The sequence below is a fragment of the Geotrypetes seraphini genome, chromosome 15, assembly GCF_902459505.1.
Source record: "Geotrypetes seraphini chromosome 15, aGeoSer1.1, whole genome shotgun sequence".
Classification (NCBI taxonomy): Eukaryota; Metazoa; Chordata; class Amphibia; order Gymnophiona; family Dermophiidae; genus Geotrypetes; species Geotrypetes seraphini.
In genome coordinates this window covers 54433826-54450099 of record NC_047098.1, presented here as the reverse complement: position 1 = coordinate 54450099, position 16274 = coordinate 54433826, and the positions used below count along the sequence as shown (strand labels likewise).

The following is a 16274-nucleotide window of genomic DNA, read 5'->3' as shown; positions in this document are numbered from 1 at the left end:
AATGAATATGTATGAGCTAGATTTGCATGCACTACCTTCATTATATGCAGCTCTCTCATGTATTCATTGCGGATATCCTGAAAACCTGACTGGCTGGGTTACATAGAAACATAGAAACATGATGGCAGATAAAGGCCAAATGACCCATCTAGTCTGCCCATCCGCAGTAACCATCATCTCTTTCTCTCTCCGAGAGATCCCACATACCTATCCCAGGCCCTTTTGAATTCAGACACGGTCTCTGTCCCCACCACCTCTTCTGGGAGACTGTTCCACGCATCTACCACCCTTTCTGTAAAAAAGTATTTCCTTAGATTACTCCGGAGCCTATCACCTCTTAACTTCATCCTGTGCCTTCTCATTGCAGAGTTTCCTTTCAAACCCCTGGTTTTGGCTGAAGATATGTATGACTTAAAATCATCTGCAGTTTAACTTCTGCCAGCTCATGGCTTGTTTCACTTACTTTTCTCTAAAGTTACATCCTTGGTTGACACGGCATGGAGAGGACTCGCTGCCTCTGGAAGAGGATCACTGCACCGTGGTGGAGGTGACTGAAGAGGAAGTGAAAAACTCAGTCAAGCTGATCCCAAGCTTAACAGCTGTGGTAAGCCACACTTATGTGGTGTATGAGGATTTAGAAGGTGGTGGTGGGGTGCCATTAAAAAAAAATAAATCACTGGCTTCCTTGCATAAGGGTGCAGTAGAGGATCCAAGTGAAAGAAGAAATGTAATTAAAAGTAGTGTTGAATTACATTTTTTTTTCTTGTTTCATTTATTCTATTTTTAGTGATAATTTGTGCACTGAACTCTATAATCCCCCTCTTGCCCTTTGCCCATTTTCTTAGGGCTCCTTTCACTAAGCAGCGCTAGCGGTTTTAGTGCACGCTTAGCCTGCACTGCTTTGCCGTGCACGCTAGACGCTAACACCAGCCTTGAGCCGGCGTTAGTTCTCGGCGCGTACCGCGGCAATGCAGCGCGCACTAAAAACGCTAGAGCGCCTTAGCAAAAGGAGCCCCTAATCTCTCCCTTCTTTTTGTACATTTGAGGCCACTGAAAATGACGCATGTTAATATGATGTTAATCAAGTTTATTTTACGTGGCCAGAGGTGTCCATAGCAATCGTTTGCACTTCTCCAGTAAGAATTTTCAGTGGTTTAAATGATCTTTTCTTTTATCCTCGATATTTCTGGCTTTTATTTTTTATTTTATTTGATGTCTTGAAGTTGCTGTAGCATTTTTGAACAAATGTTCTTTTTTAGTCTTTCAGCCCCCCGGGGCATTTTTTTTTAAGGCCAGTCATTTTGCATCCTTATAGAGATATGAAGGAGTAGTTGACACATTAGCTAAATACCTTAAAAGTGGAAATCAAACTGAGAAAACCTGCTGAAGAATAAAACATTCCGTTTTCTGCTTAAGGCATTGTGACACTAAGCTCTGCTAGAATTTGGAATCAAATAGAGTATTTATTTTTCATGCTCATTTGCTAGGTGGACCTCATAGCCCTGAGAAACTCTGGAAATAAATCTGTTTAATCGGAATAAATTCAGCCCAAGATAAAGTTATTAAAAGGAGAAGCACACTAGTGAAAACTTATGACTTCAAATGGGCAGAAATCTAATTACTGAACTTACTATGCAAGGGAACTTTAATAATAGAAGGTGATGAATAATATCTCAACTTTCATTGATCACCTGCACTACCATAATATGTAGATATATAAATAATAACTTCACAATTTTAATATGTGCTTAATAGTGAACGCTCAGACCCACAACTATAACCCGGGGGGGGGGGGGGGGGGGGGGGTCGGTGAATATGTATCTGTTCAGTTAAGGTGACTAAGGAAGTGCCCAGAACAGCTGTAATGGCTACATCATCACCATAAACTAAGATAAGTGGTTTTTGTTCCCTCTTGAGGAGCTACTGGTGTTGTTAGAACAAAAGTTCTATAGTAGTAATAATAATAATAACAGTTTATATACCGCAATACCGTTAAGTTCTATGCGGTTTACAGAAGATTAGTGGAATACAAGTTGAGTTGACGTACAAGTTGAGTTAACTTAAGGGATGTGGGAACAATGGGGAGAAAGGGCAAGAGAGGGGAAGGAGGGAAGTGGGTCAGCTGTCTAGGTATTTCAGGAATAGGTGAGTTTTGAGGCGTTTCCTGAATACCTCATAAGTGATGGGCAATAGGAGTTGTTCTAGGTCTTTACCCCATAGAGCAGCTTGATGTGAGAGAAGATGCTCATGGTGTTTTTTTAGTTTGCATCCTCTAACCGGGGGAGAAACGAAGTGCGAGTGGGAGCTTCTCTTGTGTTTGTTGGCTGAGAAGGAGAATAGGTCAGTGATGGGGGTTAGACCGTAGAAAACTTTAAAACAGAGGCAGGCGAACTTAAACTTTACACGAGCTTCCATCGGCAGCCAGTGTAGCTGTTTGAAGTATGGCGTCACGTGATCGAACTTCCTTAGACCGAAGATTAATCTGACCGCAGTGTTTTGCATTAGTTGTAATCGTCGCATATTCTTTTGGGAGATTGCTAAGTAGGCGATGTTACAGTAGTCGAGTTGACTTAATACGAGGGATTGTATCAAGTTATCAAAGTATGCTTTAATGGATTTAAGTTTCCAGAGGGTGAAAAAACTCTTTTTGATTAGGGAGTCCACCTGATCTTTCATGGTGAGGCATTGGTAATGGTGGGAGAGACTGTGAATACGCAATGATGGCCTCTATACACAGCTACTCCGTGATCTTTTCACTGGGTTATAGTTGTGGGTCTGAGCGTTCACTATTAAGCACATATTAAAATTGTGAAGTTATTATTTATACATCTACATATTATGGTAGTGCAGGTGATCAATGAAAGTTGATACCTAATTACTGAAGCCAGCTACCACATATCCCTGATTGGATTTTCTAAAATGCTGCATTCTGCTCAAATCTTCTCTCTCAATATTACCAAAAAAAAAAATGCAATGTGCAACTAATGAATTTCACTTATCTATAGCTACAATCTCCCTTATTGCAATAATCAAACCAGTAATGATAACTTCCTCCAAGTTGCTGAATTTATCAATGCTGGGGTTAACAGTTAAATAGCATGTCTTAAAAGTAGCCCACATTGATAACATCCCCTATTAATTAAAGAAAAATGAAATGTTTCTAGAAATCATTGCTATATGTAATAAAAGGAGCCAAGTATAGGGCAGTCAACCATTGTGACATCACTGATAAAGTTGGCTCTTAGACATTGGTTGAATGATGCATTATGACATCACAAAATCAGCTCCGGTTACCAGACACTGAAACTCTTCACTCTAAAGAAATGATCAATGTTAAGACATTTTCCCACCCTATAGCGTGGTTTGTATCACCAGCCACGGCGGTAACAGCTGTAACGCTCATAGAATTCCTGTTTCTTCGCTATGGCTTTGTAAAAGAGGGGGTTTATTTTATCAGTAACTTGTAATATTTTAGCATAGGCCCCATATACTAATAGCCGCTATCAGGTTATGTTTCTTCTAATGTAATACTGCATATTTAATATCCCTAACTTAACGTGCCCTTGCATGGCTTTTTCCCATGTGGTAAGGCCATTTTAGCCACAGTATAAAATGCCTGATTTTCCTTTTGCTGTTGTTACATAGTAACATAGTAGATGACGGCAGATAAAGACCCAAATGGTCCATCCAGTCTGCCCAACCTGATTCAATTTAAATTTTTTAATTTTTTCTTCTTAGCTATTTCTGGGCAAGAATCCAAAGCTTTACCCGGTACTGTGCTTGGGTTCCAACTGCCGAAATCTCTGTTAAGACTTACTCCAGCCCATCTACACCCTCCCAGCCATTGAAGCCCTCCCCTGCCCATCCTCCACCAAACGGCCATACACAGACACAGACCGTACAAGTCTGCCCAGTAACTGGCCTAGTTCAATATTTAATCTTATTTTCTGATTCTAGATCCTTTGTGTTAATCCCACGCTTCTTTGAACTCAGTCACAGTTTTACTCTCCACCACCTCTCTCGGGAGCGCATTCCAGGCATCCACTACCCTCTTCGTAAAGTAGAATTTCCTAACATTGCCTTTGAATCTACCACCCCTCAACCTCAAATTATGTCCCCTGGTTTTACCATTTTCCTTTCTCTGGAAAAGATTTTGTTCAACGTTAATACCCTTCAAGTATTTGAACGTCTGAATCATATCTCCCCTGTCTCTCCTTTCCTCTAGGGTATAAATATTCAGGGCTTCCAGTCTCTCCTCATACGTCTTCTGGCGCAAGCCTCCTATCATTTTCATCACCCTCCTCTTGTTGGAGTTGTTTTTTTTTAATTTTTTTATTAATGGCTATTAGCACACAGCCATTTAAAAAAATTACTGCATGGGCATTTGCTGTTACCCATTTTGTATGTGGTAAAGGCTCACAAGGTAATCCTGCACTAACTAGTTAGCACATAGTAATATATCTGTGCTAACTGATTAGGGCAGGAACACACCTCATTCAAAAATTAGAAAAAAAATTTGCACATGGATTAGCATGTGCTAAATTGGCACTTACCAGAGGACACCTTAGCACATCCTGCAGTACACCATTTTATGCTTAGGTGAGCATTGATACCTAACACAGCTTAGTAACAGGGCCTCTTAAACAGAGAGCACAGCTGAAAAACTGTAAAAGGGAATTGGATAGATTGTCCACTTCTTTTTTAAGCAGAGGTTGCCCTTCTTTGTGCATTAAACAGAGGAGCCAGTGTTATAGCCTGATGGGTTTCACAAGAAAATACAGAAATTGAATTGATCCTAGATTTATAATTATTAGATAGTACAGTTACTGTATAAACTCAAATATAAGACAATCCGAATATGTGAAGGTACCCAAAAAAGGTTAACTCGAATATATGACTTAAATATAAGCCGGAGGGGGGGGGGGGGGTTAATATTCATGTGCCCTGCCCTTCCCTGCCAGGCTCTGCACCCAGCCCCCCTCACTCCCTGTCCTGCCAGGCTCTCCACCCTGTCCACCCCCCTCTCCTGATGTCCTGCAGGCCTCCACTGAGCATGCTGTATGACCTGGTGGTCCACTGGTAGGCCGGGACAGAAGGAATCCCTCCCAACTCCTGTCACAGCCAACTGACTTTTTTTTTTTTACCTCTTCCCCCCACCCCACCCCCGGCATTCCTCTTTGAATTCCTGGTGGTCCAGGGCCGGGCATGAGCATGCTTTCTGTGCTCCTGCCTGGCCCTGAGCCATTCCCTGAATGGCTGCCACCAGTTTTCATGAGTCCCACAAGAACTGGAGGCAGCCATTCAGCAAGTGGCTCAGCACTGGGCAGGAGCGCAAAAAGCTCACTCCTGCCCGGTACACTGCTGGATCGCCAGAACTCACAGCAGCCATTCAGAGGGGTTCAGCATAGGGAAGGAGCATGGAAAGCTTGCTCCTGCCCGGTACATCACTGGACCACCAGGGATTCCAAAAGGTACGCAGGGGGAGGCAGGAGGGAGGTAAAAAATTGTCAGTTGGCCAGGACAAGAGACGGGAGGGATCCCTCCTGTCCCAGCCCACCAGCGTTCTGGTTGCTTGAGTTCCAGTTAACAGAGTCTACCATATGTCACCCTCCTTAGGCATCTCTCCTCTAGATGGCAGAAAAGGAACCTCGAGTAGAAGGAAGGTATTTATAAGGCTCTCCCTCAGCACTTCTCATTGGCTGGTAGAGGGGAGGATACAGTGCAGTAGCTCTTATTTCCTACTGCTGTGAGCATGTCCACTTCTCTGGTGCATATATGTCTAGCCAGCCCTGCTGAACTAGGGTTACCAGATTTTCGGGAAAATCCGGACCCATGGCTCCGCCCCTAGTCACGCCCTGTTCCATCACCGTTGCTAGAAGTTTTTCAAAACGCGGACGTCTGGTAACCCTACACTGAACCCAAGTCTACTGTACCACAGTAGTACAGCCTGAATCATGGGATTGGTTCTAAAATGATACTTTTCCTAGGCTGATAATTCTCGACATATTCTGATAAAATAGTCAGCAGACTATGTCTCCAAGCAGATTTTGAGCATGATTTTTCAGCTCAGTGATACAGAATGTTTTGATTTATTCTTATGGTTCAGTGGTCCAAAAGACGGGGGCGCACACAAGGAATAAATGATGCCCCTCATACTGTACACACTCAAATCAACATTAATCAAGTTTCTAGTTACTGATAACAGCTCACACATGGATAATAGAGCATTTAGTTGCCATGGAAATGTGCTAAGTGAAATCTTTCCATATTTACTGCAATTTCAGATGTCCTTTTATAAATCCAGTGAGCAATCTGACAGCCAAAGACTCAAACATTTTCACAAGAGAGTTGTTTCATTTTATGGGAGACTGTTTTGCTTCTGTTGTCATTATGCCAGTTTAGTTAAAATATCCCTCTTCTGGTAAGGCATGGTACCAAGCGCTTGAATTGTAAGAGGGACTGTTCCGCTATGTTCTGCTAAAATATTAGCCCGTCCTTCCAAATTGCATTAAATTGCCCACAAGTGACATCATAGAACATATGAAGTACCAGGGGCTTTAAATAAAGTTACTCCCCTCCAAGTATGTTCTTCCATTTCGTTTTGGTTTGCTTTTACTTCTACAGTTTTTGCAGGAAGAGCAGATGGTGCTGCCTCCTGCCCTCTAATGGTGACATTTTATTTTTTGATTTGCAAAACCATATTTTAATTTTTTTTTTTTCTTTAATTTATTGTTGCTAGCTTGCTTTGATCTTTGCATTCAGTTCTGAAGGGTCCTTTCTCCATCATGATTTTCCAGTAATGTAAACAAGTAGAAAAGTGAAAGCTTTAGCCATTACACAGAGACACTACTAGTACCATTAATTATTTCTATAGAACTACCAGACATACGCAGCGCTGTACAGAGTTGCAAAGAAGACAGTCCCTGCATGAAAGAGCTTACAATCTAAACAAATATGACAGACAAACAGGATGTCATAGATTCAGTTAAGGGAAACGATTAATCTGCTGGCTGGGTTGGAAGGCAAAGGGGAGTACAGGACAATCAAGCCATTGTGATATCACTGATGAGGTTGGCTCTTAGGCTTTGATGGAATGAGGCATTATGACATCACAATCTCAGCTCTGCTTCCCAAAGACTGAAACTTCAGACTCCTACTACTACTATGAATTATTTCTATAGCGCTACCAGACATACGCAGTGCTGCACAGCGTCACAAAGAAGAAGAAAACAGTCCCTGCTCGAAAGAGCTTACAATCTGGACAGACAATCAGAATGTCAAGGATACAGTTAAGGGGAACAGCTAATCTGCTGGCAGGGTTGGAGCGCAGAGGGGAGCTTGATTTAAAGGGTAGGCTCAGTAGGCCCGAAAATATCAGGGGGGCCACAGGGCCAGCGTTAAGTGGAGAGCAATAAGGGCAGGGGGCCCCTGACTGCCTGGTGAGGTCAGCTTCACTCCCTTCCACTCCCTCGCTGCCCTCTTGCCCACTGCCCGCAAGCGAACTGAATCCAGGCCACAGGGCTCTAGTCTAACACTTCCCTTCTCGTTGGAAACATCATTCCTGTTTCAGTAGGAGATATGCTGGGCAATTGTCTATGGGGCTGCTGCATGGGGATAGTTTAGATATGAGGTTTTTAGTGTCGGTGATGGAAAGGTTAGTGAAGGTGGTCCAGATTTGGTCAGTTTTTATGGGTTCATAGCATTTAGTGGCACTAGGTGGGAGGGCGCTTGGGATTGTTGATTTTGCAACTTCTGATTGGACCAATTTGACTTTGTTGAGAAAGAAGTCTGCTAAGTCTTGTGCTGAGATTTTGTTGTTGCGGGTTGCCAAATCTTGATTTGGTGGCGATGTTAGTTGTCGTACTAGGAGAAACAATTTCTAGCTGTCTGTTGTTTTGCTTCCTAGTTTCCTGACGTAATAGTTTCTCTTGGTTTCAGATATGTTGTCCTTGTATTTATTTATTGCTGCCCTCCAATGTGCTCTGTGTTCTGGTGTTTGTTCTTTCTCCATTTCTCCTCTTTTTTCCGTGCATGCACGTGCCCCTTTCCTTCCCCCATACCTTTTTTACTTCCCTGGCACAAGGTTGCTGCCTGTGTCGGCATCAGCGCTCTCTCTGACATCACTTCCTGGACCCGCACCTAGGAAGTGACATCAAAGGGTGAGCCAACACTGACGTGGGCATGCTGCTCACACCGGAGGGAAGGGAGTGCGCCCTGGGTGCTGCTCACCCTTACTATGCCACTGGTTTCTACTACTAATACTACTATCAAAATAGCAGTGTGCCATTTTGTAAAATTTGTAAATACCCCTCTACCTCTTGCCCCTAACATTCAGCATTGCCTTGTCCCTCTCTGTCCTTCTCTCTGTATCATGCAGTATCTTGACTTGGAAAATGCCCATCTCTCACTTTATGCCACTTTTGAGACGTTTTACTCTTTTGAAAATGCGCATCACTGTATAGCAAAATTTACATAAACATGATAGTTTCAAAAAAATATTATAGTCGGCATTTAATAAGAATATTGGCCTACAACTACTACCTAAAATACAATCATTTTGCTCCTTTGGTGTCATACAACTGGAATCTATATAGAAAGAGTCATGAAATCTACTTTATTTTCCCTTAACCCTTTCAGGACCAAGGGACATATTTGTCCCATAACTGTAAAATCCTATAAATTTTGATTGGGATAGTCTACAGTTCTAAATTTGATATGTACGGATTCCATATGATACTGCCTTTATGTAAACAAACTGGTTCCGACATTCATTCATTAGCGTCGTTGCCAGATTGACGAGAAGATTCACTTGCCACACTGTCCATAAGCCAGAAGTGTGATTTTTTTAAATAAAAATAATGATATTTCACAAAAAAAATCAATTTTTTGGCATCTGCAAGCCCTTTTTACCATAAAAATGTCGTCAAAACCACAAAAATTGGCCTACGATCCTTATGGTCCTGAAAGGGTTAAGTCATTGAATACTTTTACTAGGTAATATGTAGAAATAAAACATAAAGGAAAAAAAAAAGAAATACCTTTTCTATTGGACTAACTTAGGGCTCCTTTTACGAAGGTGCGTTAGGGCCTTAACACGCGGAATAGCGCGCACTAAAATGCCCCGGGCGCTAGCCGCTACCGCCTCTTCTTGAGCAGGCAGTAGTTTTTCGGCTAGCGCGCACTATAGCGCGTGCTCTAAAAACGCTAGCGCACTTTTGTAAAAGTAGCCCTTAATGTAGTTTGCGGTTAGCTTTCAAAGGTAAACTCTTCTTCCTCAGATCAGAAATAAGCAAATGACGGCAACACCAGTATATATAAGGGAAACATGAAAGCATTTCAGTGGTAGTTGGAGACAATGAGACGACAAAGCAGTTTCAATTGCTTTGTAGTGGGAAAGAAAGCCAAGGTCTTTATTTATTTAAGAACATAACATAAGAACATAAGAAACGCCTTCACCGGATCAGACCGAGGTCCATCTAGTCCAGTGCTCCGCACACGCGGCAGCCCATTTAGGTACATTGTACCGATGGCTTTAGGGTACTGTCAATCAGTACCCCCAAATCCCTTTCTTGTTCGCATTTTGCTAATGTCACATCTTATACTCGTGAACTTAGACAAATTCAAGACTAAGCTTAAAAGTTTCCTTTTTAATGATGCTTTTAGTGAATAAATGATTCTTTAATCCCTCTTTATCTTATATTTCCTTCTTTTTATGTTCGTCTTCCCTCCTAATGTCGTTACCTTTATATATTGAACTCGATACAGATTGTAACCTTTAAAGAATTTGCCTATTGTTTCTATATTGTTTGTTTTTTTTTGGTGGTTGTTCGTTTTTGAAATATTGTTTGCCTATGTAATAATTTACCTATGTTTTTAAATATTCGTACTATTTTGTATATCGCCTAGAATGTAGATTAGGCGATTAATCAAACTATATAATAAACTTGGAAATTTGTTTTTCCTTCCCAGATGCGTCACCTTGCATTTGTTTATGTTAACGTTCATCTGCCACTTTGTCGCCCACGTTTCCCGCTGGTTCAGATCTTTCTGGAGGTCCTCGCAGTCCCTTTGAGAGCCAACCGCACGACATAGTTTTGTATCATCTGCAAACTTTATTATATTGCATGTTGTTTCCTCTTCTAGGTCGTTTATAAAAATATTGAACAAGATATTTAATTCGTTTTCGCTACCGTTCTCCCCAAAGAGCTCAAAATGGGTTACAGGTTAAAAATACATGATATACAGTTTACAGGTTACAATTTGCCATAGCTATCCTTACAGTGCAAGTTTATCCAATACAAGTTTTATCCTAACTTGACACACACTAGGGATCTAATACATCAATAAACGTCATAACTCCACCTCTTCATATCTCCCTTTAACAGCCTCTCTTCCTTATATTTCTTTCCCTCTTATTATACTGTCCATTTAACTACTGCATTCGTCAATGCATATTGTACTCTTCTTGATCTGTACATCGCCTTGAACCTAGTCAGGGATAGAGCGACTCATAAATTTTAGATTAGATAATACCAAGACACATAATATACAGTTAAGTAGGAGACAGGTGACAAAGCAGTTTCAATTCCTTTGTAATGGGAAAGAAAGCCAATGTCTTTGTTAGGTAGGAGACAGAGAGGTGTCGAGTTACTTTCAATAAGATTATAAAATTCATCAGAGAAGCAATCTGGTCCTACTGCTTTGCTTCATTTGAGGCTCTGCATTTCCTGAGTAGAGAATTGGACTCTGCTCTTGACAGGTAACCATTATAGTTCCATAAGTAGCGGGCTTGCCCTCTTAAACTTGGTCTTGCGCAGGATCAGCCTTGCCGCTGTGTTTTGAAGTTATTGTAATCTCTTAAGATCTTTCATAGCAATGCTGCAGTATAGGGAGTTGCAGTAGTCTAGATATGGAAGGAAGACTGCCTGAGCCACTATCCTAAAGTTGGTTGGGCTCAAGGATGATCTTATTGTCCTCAGTCGTCTTATTCTGAAGAAGAATTTTTTGACCAGTTAGGTGATCTGTTCTCTCATGGTAAGGTCTGAGTTGAGGATTACTCCACGTACTTTTGATGACTTGCTTATTATTAACTTCTCACCTGAGGTTAGGATGAGCTCAGAGTGTGGTAGTGAGGTGTGGTTGCCAAACCAGAGTACCTTTGTCTTCTGTTTTTTCAGCTTTAGGAAGTGTTAGTGAGATCATGCACTTAGATCAATGTTTCCTTTATTTCTGTTCCATTAGGCAAAAGGTTTTGGAAAAGGAAAGCTGAGAGAAGCTGCATGAAACATTTAACTTTGTACATATGTTTTGAAATCAGCTTTTTCTTTCAGCAAAGGGCTTTAAAAACACATCCTAAGGGGGTCGTTTTAGTCATAATGATGTGTTTGGGTAATGTTAAAAAACATATTTGATAAATCCTGGATTAGGGTATTATCTTACACTGCTGGTTTTAACCACGTGAATTAGTATTCTCAGATAAATGTCAAAAGTCAAATAAATAAAGACTTAGGCATATCATGCAGAGGCTGTATGACTTCTATAAACTCGACGCAGAAATCATCGACACTCCTTGGTTGATGGCACACTCATGTTTGTCTCTAGTACTTACAGGCCTAAGTCATCTAAAGCTTTTTCATGAGCATGGAATGAATGAAAGCCATTACCGAACAGGGGGGTACAAGGGGGTTCCTAACATATCTGGGAATTTCTCAAGGATGCCAGGCCAGGAAGCTCATGAATCTAAACTTTTCATGATAACTAAATATTTCACAGGTTGTGACGCCCAATTATTAGAAGCACAGAAACATAATTAAAGAGTTTTGCTTAGTCTTTGAAATGTGCAGAGGTCCCTTTTTTCAGATGTGGTCACAGTGATGTGAGTGCAGAAAGGACCTTTGCTATCTTAAAACCTTATGTGGTCAATGTTTAAAAGTACTTGAGTAATCAGTGGTACTGGCTATTAAAGTGCTTTTGTTAAAAAAAAAAAAAAAGTCTAAAAATGTTGAACACACAATTAGGAGCCTGATACTCAGCCGGTGACATTTTGCATTTTGCTGACTGCTGCCAGGGCATCCTTCCTGCCGTTATCCCTCTATCCTGGAACTCCCCAACCCCTACTTCCTCCAGATCCTCCCAAATTTTTAAACTATCCTTCCCTTCCATAAAAGGTATTTCCCATGTAGGCAAACTTGGGTCATCCCTCCCCTTTAGAATCACTGAGATCTGGAATAACCTCACCTCCCCTCTCCGAACCTCAAGCTCCCTCCAACTCTTCCGCAAACACCTAAAAACCTGGCTATTCTCAAAACTGTAACACTTCCCCCCTCTTAGGCCTCTCACCTTCCCCCTTTACACCTAACTCTTTAATCTCTCCACTGTAGTTCCTCTCTCATCTTTCTTCCTGTAAACCGTGCTGAGCTCCGCATTCGTGGAGATGGTGCGGTATATAAACCCAAGGTTTAGTTTAGTTTAGTTTAGTTAAACCCAGAAAATCAATGCTGGGCCATGTCTGGGCACTGGCATTGAATTTCCAGGTTTCTAGAGCCAACTAATACAAAGCCAGTTAACCCACCTCCCCCTTCTAATCAAGCTGTGTTAGAGGTTTATAGGGTGGGGCCAGCAAGGTGAGTGCTCCAGCACTCCTAGGAATTCCACGAGCGTCGGAGCATTTACTGCGCCAGCTCACGCTAAAAACCCTCTAGCGCAGCTTAATAAAAGGGGCCCTAAGTGTGATATTCAGCACATAACCAGCTATGGGTTACTGCATTAAGATGAGATTGACTTTTTTGCAGTCCTATTTATGCAGTAACCTGGCTAGTTAAATGCTGATTATCAGTCCATGCTAACCGGTTACTTTTAGTGGCGCTAACCAGTTATCCTCGAATAGGTGTTTTACCTAGCCAAGAGTCATTTTTGGCCAGTTAAATCACATTAAATATTGATCCTGACTAATTTAGTCAAAATAAAGCCAAAATAATATGTTTGAAAAAGGAGCATGGTGTTGCACAAAGCAAGGATGGGCAGGAAATCTTATACATTAAGTTGCAATATTTAGCTACTGAATGTATAAGAACCAGGAAAGCCAGGGTTCAAATCCTGCTCACAGTCTTTTGACCGTGGGCAAGTCGCTTAACCCTCTATTGTCTGAGGTAGGCCCTTCGCAGATGGGGAAATATCTGCATTATTTGAATGTAACTCACCTTTGAATTAATATTGCAAGGTGTAGGCTAAATACAAAAAAAAACAACTCAAAAGATCTTAAGTGGTGATGTATAAATAGTCTGTCTAACATTTATCCTAAGGGCCTGACTCTATAAATGGCACCTAAATCGGTAGACGCCTAGGGAAATGGCACCTGTCGCGTTTTATTCAAAGTTTATAGAATCACGCCTAGCAGTGCTTAACTCGAGTTAGGCGCTGGTAGGCGTCAAAAACTTAGGCACTGGGTTTTCTTGGCCTAAAATACCAGTGCCTATCTCAGTCCATGCCCAAACTCCACCCCTAACTATGCCTATTTTTCAGGTAGGCACCTCGGTGAAGTTGCCTACATTGTGCCTACCGAGTTAGGCGCCTACCTGAAAATTAATTTTTTAATTTTTTTTTTTTTTAATGGTGCTGTGCCGATTGAACCAATTAAAAAATTAAGTTAGTCACCTAGATTAACTGGGCGCGCTGATCTAGGTGTCTTTTATAGAATCAGGGCCATAATGTTTAAACAGATAGGTTATCCAGTCAATATTCAGCTAGCGGCAGTAGCAGGGGTGAAATTGTGGAATGCATTGCCAGGTCAGCTGTGTTTATGTAAGATTAGAGCTATCTTTAAAAAAAACTTTTGAAGACACAGTTGTTTGTTGATGCGTTTATGTGAGTAAAATAAGAATGGGCAGTAGGGTAGGCGGTGAGACAGCTTTTATTCAATATGTGATGTATTGTTTTTAAATACTTTATATGTTGATTGTAAAAACTGCCTAAGGATTTTAATAAAAATGTCCAAACATGCTGAGAAACATTCTGCCTGATATCAGCGCTATGTGGTCGAACAAGAATGACTTTTGGCCGGCCAAATAGCACTCACCAAGCTATTTATCGATATTCAAGTTCAAATAAAAGAACTGTCTTCTCATTCAAATTGGTAACCAAACTTCAGGATTGCAACCGTCACGTTTGAAAGAGACCCCGAACCTGTTATAAACTGAATTATCAAACTGCTCTAAATTTTCTCACAGAGCGATGTTCATTTGAAAAGATTTGTAAAGATAAGAAAAAATAAAGTATTTTCATACAAGTGTTTGAAAGACTGTAAAGACATTCATTTATTTATTTACTTTTGTAATCAAACTTGGAGCGTAACCAGAACTAATAAAGTTGCAACGACTGAAAAATATACTTTGGTTCATCACTAGAGGGCGCAACTCTCTTCTTGAAGAACTCTATACCTCTGAGTGACTTTCAAACGTGACGGTTGCAATCCTGAAGTTTGGTTACCAATTTGAATGAGAAGACAGTTCTTTTATTTGAACTCTAATATTTTTCTGACTTCCACTAATATTTAACTATTAGTACCCCAGTGACATTATAAAGAATTTATCGATATTCAGCAGGTCACCACCAATATTCAGTGGCTGGTCATTTAAGTTCAGTGGCCCAATAGGCCCACCTAAAAAGTAGGACCATCTTTGGCTGCTAGGACTTAGCCGTCCAGCTGTTGAATATCGGCTTAACTAGTTATGTCTTGGCGAGCTAAAAATAACCCAAAATTCAGTTCCAGTCACCAGATATTTCACCAGCATTGAATTTCTGATTTCACCGCCAACTGCAGGCGATCGCTGGCTATCTCTCCCCTTGTTAATCTTTAATGTATTTTATGTTAATTTTCTGAATAGGTACAAAAAAAAATCATAGTTCTGTGCTTTATCACTCTTGTTGAAAAAAGTTTAGGGATCAGTGTATGAAAATGCATTAAAGAATGAAAATATTAAAGTAAGCATTTAGGACTCGATGGTACCCAGATTTAGGCAGTGGAAAAAAATGCTTGCTGAGCGCTGTTCTAGAAATGGTGCTCTGAGTTTGTCACCATTTATAGAACAATATGGAGCACCAGGATCCACACCCAATTTTGGGCACAAGTGTGGCGCAGTGGTTAAAGCTATAGCCTTAACACCCTGAGGTTTTGTGTTCAAATCCACGCTGCTCCTTGTGACCCTGGGTAAATCACTTAATCCCCCCATTGCCCCAGGTACATTAGATAGATTGTGAACCCACTGGGACAGAGGGAAAAATGCTTAAGTACCTGGGATAACGGTATAGAAAATTGAATAACTAAATAAATGAAGCATGGTGTAAATTTTGGCGCATAAGTTGGATGCAGATCCCCCAAATTCTATAGTAGTGCATACATCTTTTGTGAATGCCTCTCACCTGTCCATGTCCCTCTCATGGCCCTTTCGAATTGTGTGCCATAAGATTTGCCTTGTCTTCCCAATTTTCAGCAGCACTATCCAGTTAATACTGTTGAAAATTCTTATAGGCTGTTCTGGAACTATCCAGAGTGCCAGGGTGGAGTGTGGGCATACTGTCAAATGGTACAAATAGTTGGCAATATTCAGCCACTATCTGCACAGCAATGCAGGTTAATTTAAATCAGCAAAAAAGGCTTCCCTGTTATAAACCTTAAAGTATATTGCCACTGTCTATACCAGGGGTGCCCAATACGTCGATTGTGATTGACCGGTAAATCTGGAAGGCAACACGAGTCGATCACGGAGCCCATCCCAGGCTCCGTGATAGATTCGTGTTGCCGTCCCAATCTACCGGGCCGATCAGCCTTCCTCTCCCTGACGTCCCCCACTGCCGCCCCAAGTTCTCCCTGCAGAAGCGTCGGAGCGACTAGCGTTCCTCTCCCCGACGTCAATTCTGACGTCGGAGAGGAAGTTTCAGGCCAGCCAATTGCTGCCTGGCTGGCCTGGAACTTCCTCTCCGACGTCAGAATTGACGTCAGGGAGCGGAATGCTGGTCAGCTTGATGCTTCTGCAGTGAGAGCTTGGGGCGGCGGTGGCTTGGGGGCCTGTTTCCCGATGGCAGCAGTGGCAAACCTAGTGGCTTGGGGGAGGGCAGGGAACATTTAGCACAGCTCCCTGTGCTAAAAACTGCTATCGAGGTTTAGTAAAAAGAGAGGAGGTATATTTATCTATTGTGCTTTGAGTTTTTAAAAAAAATTTATTGTTAGTAGATCATTTTGACTTTGTCATTTTAAAAGTAGCTCGCAAGCCCAAAAA

The 16274-nt window shown here is 41.4% G+C and overlaps 1 protein-coding gene across 2 annotated transcripts in view; it reads left to right on the top strand.

Annotated features, from left to right (window-relative positions):
• Nucleotides 1-16274, top strand: part of CAMKK1 (calcium/calmodulin dependent protein kinase kinase 1) — a 229875-nt gene that overhangs the window by 195143 nt on the left and 18458 nt on the right. For both annotated transcript variants that reach the window (XM_033922566.1, XM_033922567.1), the window contains exon 14: nt 476-604. In XM_033922566.1, the coding sequence (XP_033778457.1) occupies nt 476-604 (129 nt within the window). The remainder of the gene's footprint in view (nt 1-475; nt 605-16274) is intronic.